General features: G+C 45.2%; 1 protein-coding gene across 1 annotated transcript in view; it reads left to right on the top strand.

Annotated features, from left to right (window-relative positions):
• LOC141121836 (uncharacterized) overlaps positions 1-12,753 on the top strand; it is a 963,509-nt gene that overhangs the window by 464,090 nt on the left and 486,666 nt on the right. Inside the window, exon 10 of the mRNA XM_073611566.1 lies at positions 3,427-3,654. Within this exon, the coding sequence (XP_073467667.1) occupies positions 3,427-3,654 (228 nt within the window). The remainder of the gene's footprint in view (positions 1-3,426; positions 3,655-12,753) is intronic.

Here is a 12,753-nt window from a genome sequence, read left to right as displayed (position 1 = left end):
CCACGCCTTCTTCCACCTCTTACACACGTGATGGTGAGGGCGCCCCCTTAGTAGTGCTTCCCCACTCACCAGAGCAATATGACTCCCAGCTTTTCATCTACCAGAGTCACCAACATCCTTCACACTCTCCTCACCTCCGATGGCAAAGGAACTGGATCCTCCTCGCTCACTCCTGCAAGTCTGCTGAGCTTTCTGTCATCTCCCTCCTAGACTCCTCCTCCGACCGCTGTTCCAGCAGGAGCTCCGCCTCTTCATACACACTCAGAGCTCCGCCTCTTCATATACACTCAGAGCTCCTCCTCTTTATACACACTCAGGGCTCCGCCTCTTCATACACACTCAGAGCTCCGCCTCTTCATACACACTCAGAGCTCCGCCTCTTCATACACACTCAGGGCTCCGCCTCTTCATACACACTCAGAGCTCCACCTCTTCATACACACACAGAGCTCCGCCTCTTCATACACACTCAGAGCTCCGCCTCTTCATACATACTCAGGGTTCTGACTCTTCATACACACTCAGAGCTCCGCCTCTTCATACACACTCAGAGCTCCTCTTCATACACACTCAGGGCTCCGCCTCTTCATACACACTCAGAGCTCCGCCTCTTCATACACACTCAGAGCTCCGCCTCTTCATACACACTCAGAGCTCCGCCTCTTCATACACACTCAGAGCTCCGCCTCTTCATACACACTCAGAGCTCCGCCTCTTCATACATACTCAGAGCTCCGCCTCTCCATACACACTCAGAGCTCCACCTCTTCATACACACTCAGGGCTCTGCCTCTTCATACACACTCAGAGCTCCGCCTCTTCATACACACTCAGAGCTCCTCTTCATACACACTCAGGGCTCCGCCTCTTCATACACACTCAGAGCTCCGCCTCTTCATACACACTCAGAGCTCCGCCTCTTCATACACACTCAGAGCTCCTCTTCATACACACTCAGAGCTCCACCTCTTCATACACACTCAAGGCTCTGCCTCTTCATACACACTCAGGGCTCCGCCTCTTCAAACACACTCAGAGCTCCGCCTCTTCATACACACTCAGAGCTCCGCCTCTTCATACACACTCAGAGCTCCGCCTCTTCATCCACACTCAGAGCTCCGCCTCCTTATACACACTCAGAGCTCCGCCTCTTCATACACACTCAGAGCTCCGCCTCTTCATACACACTCAGAGCTCCGCCTCTTCATATACACTCAGAGCTCCGCCTCTTCATACACACTCAGGGCTCTGCCTATTCATAAACACTCAGAGCTCCACCTCCTCATACACACTCAGAGCTCCGCCTCTTCATACACACTCAGAGCTCCGCCTCTTCATACACACTCAGAGCTCCGCCTCTTCATACACACTCAGAGCTCCGCCTCTTCATACACACTCAGGGAGGAGAGAAAGGGGAAGGATATACAGTACATACACACACAGCACAAGGCCGTGTTCACACTATGAGATGTTTCTTGAGCTGAAATTCCTCTGAGCTCCACAAAGTGGTGATCTCACTTCTACCCAGACAGGAAGTCTCTGTGGAATACAGACAGGAAGTGATGTCAGATACAGACAGGAAGTGATGTCAGATACAGACTGAACATTCCATTTGGAAGGACGTAGAGAGAAGACCCTAAAGGATTTGGCGGCAGAGGAGGTAATATGTAGATTAACCCCTTCAGGGGGATCAGATGATTAATATATCTTGTTACCAAATCTGGTCATACATGGTTCAGTTTTATCGTTCAATTAGCGGGATGAGAGGAAAAAACTGAAGTATTTCCCCATCCACACATTGGAGGGGGATGGGGGAATCCTCCCCGCTACACTATTGTATTCTGACAATGGGGGGCGCTCCTCCGCTCTCAGAATACACAGATCAGTGATGAAGCTATTGGCTGCAGCCGCTGATCAGGTGACTTTTATCCGGCAGTGACCACACATGGATGGAAATGTGACCGATCCCTGCTGAACCAGCTGAATTTCCATGTCTCTATGGTCACCATAAGTGACTTCCTCCCCTCCCCCTCATCTCCTTCATTATGTAAGTCATGCTGAGATAATCTCCCATTGGCTGAGCAATATTCTCATTTGTCTCTGAGCTCCTTCTTGCTATTCCTCGTCCTGCCTGTTGTTTCCTTGGATTGATTTTCTGTGTAGTGACCCCGGCTTCATCTCTTGGATGTTCTCGTCTGTTGCTTGTCCTGACCTTTATCCTGATTCCTGGATCTCCTCATCTCACACCCAACATAGAGAATGGAATTTGTGATCCAAATTTTTCCAAGACTCCCAGACTGCAAGAATCACAGCAAACACTAAACTGTCCAGATTAAATGTTCTCACTGGGGACCATAGTGCTTAAATAAATACTGACCTTAATATTACCTGCTGATATCCTCATCCTATTATTGTACAACCAATACCAATCCAGATAATTATCTGACATCAATGTTATCTGTCTACAGGGAACCCTTCATAGATGATGGCACAAATGAGGATGGAGGAGGACCGGAGTCACATGACTGAGAAGATACTAAACCTCACCCTGGAGATCATCTACCTGCTGACCGGAGAGGTGAGGAGGATTCTGGGAGGTCACATGACATCACTCTTATCTCTATTTATAAAACACAGACCTGACTGGAGAGGTGAGGAGGATTCTTGGAGGTCACATGACATCACTCTTATCTCTATTAATAAAACACAGACCTGACCGGAGAGGTGAGGAGGATTCTGGGATTCTAACATGATATTCCTATTGGTTCCTCAATACAGAGATTTCCTCTTGTGAAGTCAGGTGATCATATGACCATCACAGTGCTTCCATGTGACTCCCTAAAACCTGAGAGACACAACATGCAGAAGATTCTAGAAGTCACCAAGAAGATGATGGAGCTGCTGACAGGAGAGGTGAGCGGTGCTGGGAATTCTGGGACATTATCCAGTAACAGACAAGGGATGTGTCTGGATGGTGACTGTATCATTGTGTGTGTCAGGTTCCTATAAGGTGTCAGGATGTCACTGTCTATTTCTCCATGGAGGAGTGGGAGTATTTAGAAGGACACAAGGATCTCTACAAGGACGTCATGATGGACAATCAGCCGCCCCTCACATCACCGGGTAAGAGGAGACTTTATTGTAAAGGAGAGAGCAGTACGGAGGCTCCACCTAGATCCCCCATCATCTGATAAACACATAGAAACAATGTATTCAGTCAGTGTGTGTGTTTCCTACAGCTGGATCCAGTAATGGGAATCCACCAGAGAGATGTCCCCGTCCTCTGTATTCCCGGGATTCCACACAGGAAGATCACACCATCCCTCACCATCATCAGGTAGATGAGGAACAATCACTGATACTATCATTAGGATCTGTACATTATCTGCATTGTTGCCATTGATGTCTTTTCTATTCTATATTCAGAGTGGAAATCTGAGAGATTCTAAATTTGAAGTTAAAGAAGAGAGTAAAGAGGAGGATGATGAGGATGGGGTGATGGAGGAGTCAGAGTATCTAAAAGAACACAAAGATCTGTACCAGGACACCATAGTGGAGTCATCCTGCTACAGAAACCCACCAGAGAGATGTCCCCGTCCTCTGTATTCCCGGGATTCCACACAGGAAGGTCACACCATCCCTCACCATCATCAGGTAGATGATTGACAATTATTGGTAGTTCTGATTTATACACAGCATGTTTATTACAATGAATGTTTTATTATATATTCAGAGTGGAAACCTCGGAGATGATAATATTGATGTTAAAGAAGAGTATAAAGAGGAGGATGAGGAGGATGGAGTGATGGAGGAGTTTTCAGAAGGACACAAGGATATGATGGAGCCACCTAATACCAGGAACCCACCAGAGAGATGTCCCCATCCTCTGTATTCCCAGGATTTAACACAGGAAGATCACACCATCCCTCACTGTTACAAGGTTAGTTGGATGGATCATCTAGAACATGAACTTAAGTAGACAAGGGGATTTATTAACTTAAAGCGGGATTCCGGCCTGAAAAAAAAAAATTAAAAGTCAGCAGCTTCAAACACTGTAGCTGCTGACTTTAAATAAGTACTTACCTGTCCTGGGTGGCCGCGATGTCGGCTGCCCGAGGCCGACCCGTCCCTCGGCTCTCAGGTCCCGGCACCGCCATCCTAGGTAAGGGAAATAGGCAGTGGAGCCTTGCAGGTTCACTGCCAGTTTCCTACTGCGCACACGCGAGCGGCGCTCTGCTCTGTGAATGGCCCCGTGGTGTTCTGGGAACACACACAGTTCCCAAAAGACAATGGGGCCGCTCACCGAGGAGAAGAACACGCCACGGAATAGGAAGAAGCAGATTAGGAAGACTGCCTAGCAACAAGGGTTTAGGTAAGTTTAAAATTTGTTTATTTTCCAATGTTTTTTTTTAATTTTTTTTTTAGGATTTCTGGCGATTTTTTTTTTTTTTTTTTTTTTTTTTTTTTTTTTTTTTAGGGTGGCCCTCCACTTTAAGGCAAATCCACTGTGCACTACAGGTGAACATGGAAGTGCAGTCGTTATAGATCTGAGGGGAACATAAAAAACAGCATTTTTGCTTGCACATGATTGGATGATAGAAATCAGCAGAGCTTCCCCTCATTTCAGATTTTCCCCTCAGATTTACAGCGACTGCACTTCCAAGTGCACTTATAGTGCGTAGTGGATTTGCCTTTAGTAAATCAACACCAATGTGTAGATTTTTTTATGTGATGTCACAATAATAAAGATTATATCTTATAGTTGATATTCTCTCTAATTTTCTTGATTTAGAGTGGAGATCCAATCGATATAGAATTTGAGGTTAAAGCAGAAGAAGAAGAGAGGTATGTGAAGGATGATCAGCAGTCTATGGAGGAGGATGGAATAACGGGGACATTTATACAGGAGGACACTCCTACAGAGATCAGCACAGGTGGGTCATTAACACTAAATACATTCCTCCACCCATACTGCTCACTGATTGGTCCAGAGTAGGGCGGGGACTGGGTGATATCAGCCTGTAATCCCCTGGTCACTTTCCTGAGCTGTGTTCCCCATTCTGTATTCCTGTATTTCTCTCAGATAATCTTCCTTCTCTGTGCTGCAGACACAATTTATGTATCTAGACTGGATTTATGGAGATTCTGGGGTTCAGCAGCAAAATATTAATTTTCACCATAGACATTACTAGACCTAGGCACCTGGGGAATGTGCTTTGGGTCTTCTGGTAAGATCTCTGACAGAACAATTCTCCCAGGGTTACTTACTCTGTTGTCTGCTGGCTGTGCTGGGTGGAGGGATATGTCTGTATAGTCTCAGACCCAAGTCACTGAGTGCAGTCTCAGGAGATGGGAGGCAGCGGTGTGTTACCTTTGCAACTTGTCTCATGTAAATATTGAAGCTTCCACTGATTACTGAATACCAATATTATGTGTCCTGACCCCAGCACTGTATACTGTACATTACATAATTCTGATACTATAAAATCCTATTTGTTGTATCTTTATATAATAAGTTGTACATTACATAGCCCTGACTTTTGCACCCATTTCCTACCAGCTGGACATTTTATATCTGATGATTTGATTGGAGCACAGACTTTTACATGTTAATAATAATGTGATAACATCCTCAAACTTTGGAACCTTAAACAGAAAGTGATAACGAGGGAGGATACAATAATCCAATGATGGTCTTCAGGATCAGTCCAGTCTTCATCTTGGTTGTTCTCCCCCATCCTCACTCTCTGACCTCTGGTGGAGCTCAGACCCGCTGTTATTCATGAATAAATCATGGATGAAATAAGAAAGTGCAGGACTTCTTGTGTTGGGAAGATGGCAATGAGTGATATAGGGGGGTGGCACTCGTCCTATAATCCCCTCATCACTGTCACTCCTATAAAAGACAGTTCTCGTTGGTTTCTTCACTCTCTGACTAAGGTCCATGATTAAAGAAATGAACTGGTAGGAGATTCAGAGACGTAGGGCTAAAACAACTAATCGAGTATGAAAACAGTTGTCAACTATTTTCATAAACAATTAGTTGGTCAGTCGATTAATTGGCCTGCATACAGAATGCATTATTTCTTTACATATCAGAAAATACAGCTCAACACACCATCCATACATGTCAGTAAATGCCTGACAACTTGAATGTGTGAGGAGCCATGCCTCATGGGACATGTAGTCCTGGGTAAGAGAATGAAGCAAGTGATTCTAAAGGCAGAAGATTTTTTTAATCTTCCTATAGGGGAACTCTATACTATACTTTGTGGCTTCCTATAGGGGAACTCTATACTATACTTTGTGGCTTACTATAGGGGAACTCTATGCTATACTTTGTGACTTCCTATAGGGGAACTCTGAAGCCAGGAGGAGCCAGAAGTGGGAGGGAGGGGTCCAGAAGAAGATAATCAGGGTTGCTCTGTGCAAAACCATTACACAGAGCAGGTAAGTATGACAAGTTTGTTTAACAAAAAAAGAAATCCAACATTTAAAATGACTTTAAGGGCTCTGTGCAGGAAGATCAGCATCTGACCCCAGAGAGGGTGGAGGCTGATAGACTGGAGGTGATAGAAGGCATTACTATTACATAAAGTAAAAGTTGGTTCCGGCGATGTATGGAGTAGCTGCTCTCCACATCAGCTCTCGCAGCTCGACTCCAAAAAACGGGATATAAAACCGGCAATACCCACTCCTCACACCGGCTGCCTCCCCCGAGCATCCACGGTCGCACCATGGACTGTTTTGTTGAAAGAAACGGCGTCCATTTGTACGCGGCCGCGGCGGCTCCAACGGCACAGCCGCAAATCGAGGCCCTGGCTTTGGCCTACTCGGATCCATCCACGGAAACGGCACCTGAAATGGTGGTATGCGGCGACCTGGCCCTCTCCTCCCCACAGTACTCCTCACAGCATGTCCCCCCTCCGCCATCTCATGGGGATAACATCACTGAACAGATTGCCCAGGCTGTAGCACCACTCCTCTCACCCATGATAGCTGCCTCTGTGCAGAAGGCAGTCTGTGCAGGGATGCAGCAGCTCAAGGCCTAGCTAGGGGAACATGCTACCAGGCTTAATGAGGCTGAACACCGCATATCAAACATAGAAGAGGAACTTTATCAGGCACAATCCATGGAACAGGCCCAAGATAGAACGAATACATTTATTTTGGAAAAATTGTACGATTTGGAAAAAAGGTCCAGAAGGAGCAATCTGCGATTCGTAGGTGTCCCAGAATCCCTACAACCATCTGCCCTCACGGACCTCTGTGCAAGACGTTTCCCTATAGCATTGGGCCTTCCAGGCTTTCCATGGTCATGACTAAAATGGGATTCACTGGCGCCTTTGCCCACCTTATAAATGCCATGTACACTGCCCCGGCAGCCAAGCTGGTGGCGGTTGGCCTCCTATCAGAGGAATTCCGCCTATACTGAGGCACGAGACAGGGTTGTCCCCTATCCCCGCTCCTCTTCAACATCGCGCTAGAACCCCTGTCTAGATACCTATCCCAAAAAGCCCCATTACATGGCATCAACATTGGCAATCACGAATTACGTACCTCCCTTTTCGCTGACCATGTCCTTATATTTTTTAGCAAGTCCCTCCTCAGATATGCCCACAATCAAATTCATATTCGATGATTTCAGACTGTGCTCAGGCCTTTGCATTAATTATCACAAGAGTGAAATCCTCCCCATAGGCACATTATCCAACCCTCCCTGGATTCACCATTCGATCTTCACAGTAGCAAATTCCCACATAACCTATCTAGGTATCAAAATTGGGATACTACTCTCTTCTCTCTACCATCTCAATTTCCCCCCTCTGCTCTCCAAATATCTCTGGAACTTGACAACTCGATGGATCTCCCCCTTTCGCTCCTGGGAAGATGCCATCTGGTTTAAAATGGTCAGTTTTGCCCGCCTGCTCTACCCACTCCAAAACCATCTCACTACTTCTTCATCATAGACACAAAAAAATTCTTAACAATGCCATTTCTAAATTCTTTGGCAAAACAAACGACCACGCATTGCCTTCCCGAAGCTATATCTTCCCAGACGCGAAGAGGGTATCGGTCTCCCAAATGTTAGAACTTAGCTTGTTTATTGAGGACAGGTCTGGAAACTTCTATGGCACACCCATACTCCTTGGTTGCCCTCCTTCACTGCAAGTGGAAATCTCTCCCATCGCTGCTTAAACACAATCTCCTATTACAGGATACAGCCATAGCTTGGAGAGAAGTCAGAAAAAGCCTCAAACTCTCTCCCTTCATATCCAGCCACCTTCCTATACAAGGAAACCCGAGTTTCCTTCCGGGGCTGGAACATCAACCCTTTGCCACCTGGCAGCAGAAAGGCCTCACAAAATTCTCATCTTTATGTGACTTGGAGACTGGTTGCCCTATTAAATTCCAAACCATAGCCAACAAATTCTCTCTTCCCCAATCGCACACCTTCCAATATGGGCAATGCATCAATTTTTCGGAACAATGCATGCAAAGACGATACCAAAAGGTCTATCACGGAAATCCTTCTTTCAGAAGGTTCATACAGAATTTCGGACATTTACCGACCTCTTCTACTAAAAACCACCCCTCCTTTTGCATCATCATCAGCGGCCAACTGGGCCAAGGACTTTCCTGACACCGAACTGGTTGAAAAAATCTTACAAGGACTTAATGCCGTCCAAAAATTGATCCCCAATGAAACTTGAAGGGAAACCCAACTGAAAATTGTACACCGGGCCCATATACCCTTTCTCTCAAACAAACAAGACCTAAACACCGCCACCTGCCCTCTCTGCCATCACCCCAGGCCTTCTCTGACACACCGCTTCTGGACTTTCTCCTACATCTCCGTTTTCTGGGATCAAGTCCTCTCCTACATCTTCGAGGTAACCCTACTGAAACTTCCCAAAGACCTCCTGCTCCTCATCTTCGGCCACACTCAGCTACTACCATGGCCCCAAAACACGACCCCTGCTTATAAAGACTGGTCTCTGATCTGTCTCCTACTGTCTCCTACTCACCAGAAGATCCATCTTGAAAAACTGGACCACCGACTTTCCACTGAAAATTTCACAAGTCAAAAGAGACCTCCTGCTTCTACTTTTTAAGGACAGACCCAACACAGATTTCTTGCTCGCTAATGCCAAAGCATGTTTCTACTGCAGATGGAAAGCTTTCATAGTCTCAACACTCACTCTGCCTGACCTGGCGAACTTCGAAAAATTCACATTCTCATACTTTGGGCCTCTCTCAACACCCCTACTAAAACCACTCTCTCCTACTGGAAAACCACTACCGATGGAACCCAACTTTTAACAGAACACAAAGCATCCGTCAAGAACACCACCCGACCATCAACCTCAATCCCTCCTACCATCAAATCAGCGGAGAACGACACCCTTTGTACCTCAGCCGTAACACCGTTGTCTACCTCCCTGCTACCTCCAAAGCAAGAACTTGGTATTCCATCTCCCCCGACTCTTTCATCTCCTCTATGACTATCGCTATGTAAAAAAAAAAATGATTACTGTTGAAGTTATAACCTGTATGACATTTTTTACCCCTCAATAAAAATCTATTTAAAAAATAAATAAGAATAAGGTAAAGGTTTACTAGTATTGTGGATTATATTTAAAATTATTATATCCATGAAAAAAGTCTCAGCTTTCAGTACTACTTTAACTGCTTGCCGCCCGCCCACCGTCAAATAAGGACGTTCTGGGAGGACATCATATGACGGCGCCCAGAATGGTGGCTCTCGCACCCCCCCCCTGCGCTGCCGCGCCTTGTTGCTAGGAAACGGCGCGACACGACTTCTGTAAAGAGCTGCAGCTCTTTAACCATGTGATCAGCTGTGTCCAATCACAGCCAGTCACATGTAAACACGGAAATGCTGGTAATCGGCTCTCATTGCCTCACACTGACAGAGTGTGTGGCGAGGAGAGCCGATCAGTGGCCTCTCCTCATCACATATAATACACATCACACTGAAAATAAGACTTACAAAATGAAACTTAGCAGGGGTGGTGGAAACCTCTCCTATAGATATTTGCCATACAGATTAAATTCAAGTGCAACAATTCCTGTGATATGTGATTTCACATGTAATACACATGAAAATGATAATAAGACATACTATTTTTTTTAAACTTAGCAGGGATGGTGGGAACCCCTCTACCGATCAATGAAATACAAATTTACTTCAAGTGCAACAACTTTTTAGTTGGGAGGTTCACACCATTATAGTACTTTGGAATTTTTATTTTTTAGATTGTTACATTTAATTTTATATGCTTTAGTTACTATTATAATGTATTTTTTTGCACTTGAAGTTCCTTTTCCACCACCCTTGCTATGTCCATGTCTTTATGGACCTTGCATTTTGTGCACTGGTGTGCAGTCATGTTGGGACATGAAGGGGCCATCCCCAAACTGTTCTCACAAAGTTGGGAGCATCAAATTGTCCAAAATGTCTTGGTATGCTTAAGTGTTCCCTTCACTGGAACTAAGGGGAGAAGCCCAACCCCTGAGAAACAACCCCACACCATAACCCCCCCTCCATCAAATGATTTGGACCAGTGCACAAAGCAAGGTCTGTGGACATGGATGAGTAAGTTTGGGGTGGAGGAACTTGACTGAACTCAACCCTATAGAACACCTTTGGGATGCATTAAAGCGGAGACTGCGAGCCAGGCCTTCTTGTCCAACATCAGTGCCTGCCCTCAAAAATGCCCTTTTGGAAGAATGATCATACATTCCCATAGACACCCTCCTAAACCTTGTGGACAGCTTTCCCAGAAGAGTTGAAGTTGTTATAGCTGCAAAGGGTGGGCCAACTCAATATTGAACCCTACGGACTAAGACTGGGATGACATTAAACTTCATGTGCGTGTAAAGGCAGGCGCCCCAATACTTTTGACAATATAGTGTGTGTGTGTGTGTGTGTGTGTATATATATATATATATATATATATATATATATATATATATATGTGTATATATATATATATATATATATGTATATATATGTATATGTATATATATATATATATATATGTGTGTGTGTGTGTGTGTATATATATATATATATATATATATATATATATATATATATATATATATATATATATATATATATATATATAGCTGCGCACGCCTATGAGTGCTATAAATAGCCACTGTTTACTGTATAAACCAACTAAGTGTTTCTAACTGTATGGGGGCTGGGCTGATTGGAGGAGGAGACAGATTGCTGTTCCTAATCACTAGGAACAGCAGATCTCTCTCTAACTCTCCTGTCAGAACGGTGATCTGTCTATTTACATTGACGGATCCCTGTTCTGGCTCTCTGAGGAGCGATCGCGGGTGGCCAGCGGCCACGTGGATCGGGTCCCCGCCGTACAGCAGGCGCGCACGCTATGACTCCTTGATGGAGCCGGCACACACCTACGGCGATTTGCGGGAATGTGCCCCGACCTGCCGTCGTATAACAATGGTGGCTGGTCGGCAAGTGGTTAATAATAAAAGTTTTTTTTCCCCATGACTCCCAGGTAAAATCCCCATATATCCTACTTCTGGGTATATTTATTATTATATATATGATATAAGATATATTACTTTCACTATTTCACAGTATAAATGAATCTCTTATAGTAGTGATTATCTGCTGTTTTTGTACTATAAAGTACTATTTTTTTTAACCTCATCATAACAGATGATTAAAAAAAATCATGCTGCTGCTACTAAATGTCCTATGCTGGCCATACACGGATCCATGTTTGGACGAGAATATTTGTACATTTGATGAATGGATGAGTGTAGTTAGAAAATACCACTTGCTTTTAACATTCAATTTTAAAATGAATGTAACTTCTGAGCAAAAAACATATACACTATTTAAAAATTAGTTTGAAGGAGAAAAGTTTTCTGTTCTGCTCCTTCAAATTTTCCCATCACTGTGGTCGATAATGAACGCCGATTTGACCCCACTAATGTTAGAAAATTGGATGAATGTTGTTTTAGAAAGAAAAATGAGTTTGTGTACGGCCAGCATAAGTGACATCAGGTGCAGGGAGCTTGTACCCACCTACCTGTCTATGACAAGGGAGTCTGTCATCCATCATATTATATTACACTCCTGTCTGATCATCTGCAAAACAGCGTTTTTCTCAAGTCGTCTTCCAGGACGGCACCCTGAGAGATGACTGGTCACACCTGACAGGAAACACAATCAACAAAGAGGTTAAAACCCCGCCCCTCCCTGTGCTCCTCAGTTCTTGATTGTGTTTCCCCACAGTGAAATCTTTTGTTTTTTTGTTATAGACCAGTAGCCATGGGCTGGTGGACTCCCCCTGGGTGCTGGGGCCGCAGGCTTGTGAAGTCTTTGGGTCTGATAGGGCTTCCCCTTCCTGGGGGGGTCTTTCCACTTTCTCGGGGGGGGTGGTAGTTTTGGGAAGAGCCCCGTGAGAGCTGAACCACCCTGGGTACAGTGGGGTACTCAGAACTTCAGGGACCATTTTCCTGTTCCTCTCCCTTACCTGGTGGGCATCTGTTCAGTGGGGGGGGGAGCCGCTGATCGGGTCTCCCTCGGGGCGCTGGGTATGGCATATCCCTGACTCCTGGCACTCCTGCAGAAGGTCGCGCAGGTGATTGGCAGTGAGAGATGGAGCCGTTCGGCTGAGTTGAAAGGATTTGGTGCCATCTTGCTGGTGACAGGAAGAGGAATGACTCGGCTTCCTCCCTAGC

This window comes from Aquarana catesbeiana, unplaced genomic scaffold, assembly GCF_042186555.1.
Source record: "Aquarana catesbeiana isolate 2022-GZ unplaced genomic scaffold, ASM4218655v1 unanchor233, whole genome shotgun sequence".
NCBI lineage: Eukaryota > Metazoa > Chordata > Amphibia > Anura > Ranidae > Aquarana > Aquarana catesbeiana.
This window is presented reverse-complemented; position numbering and strand designations above follow the sequence as displayed.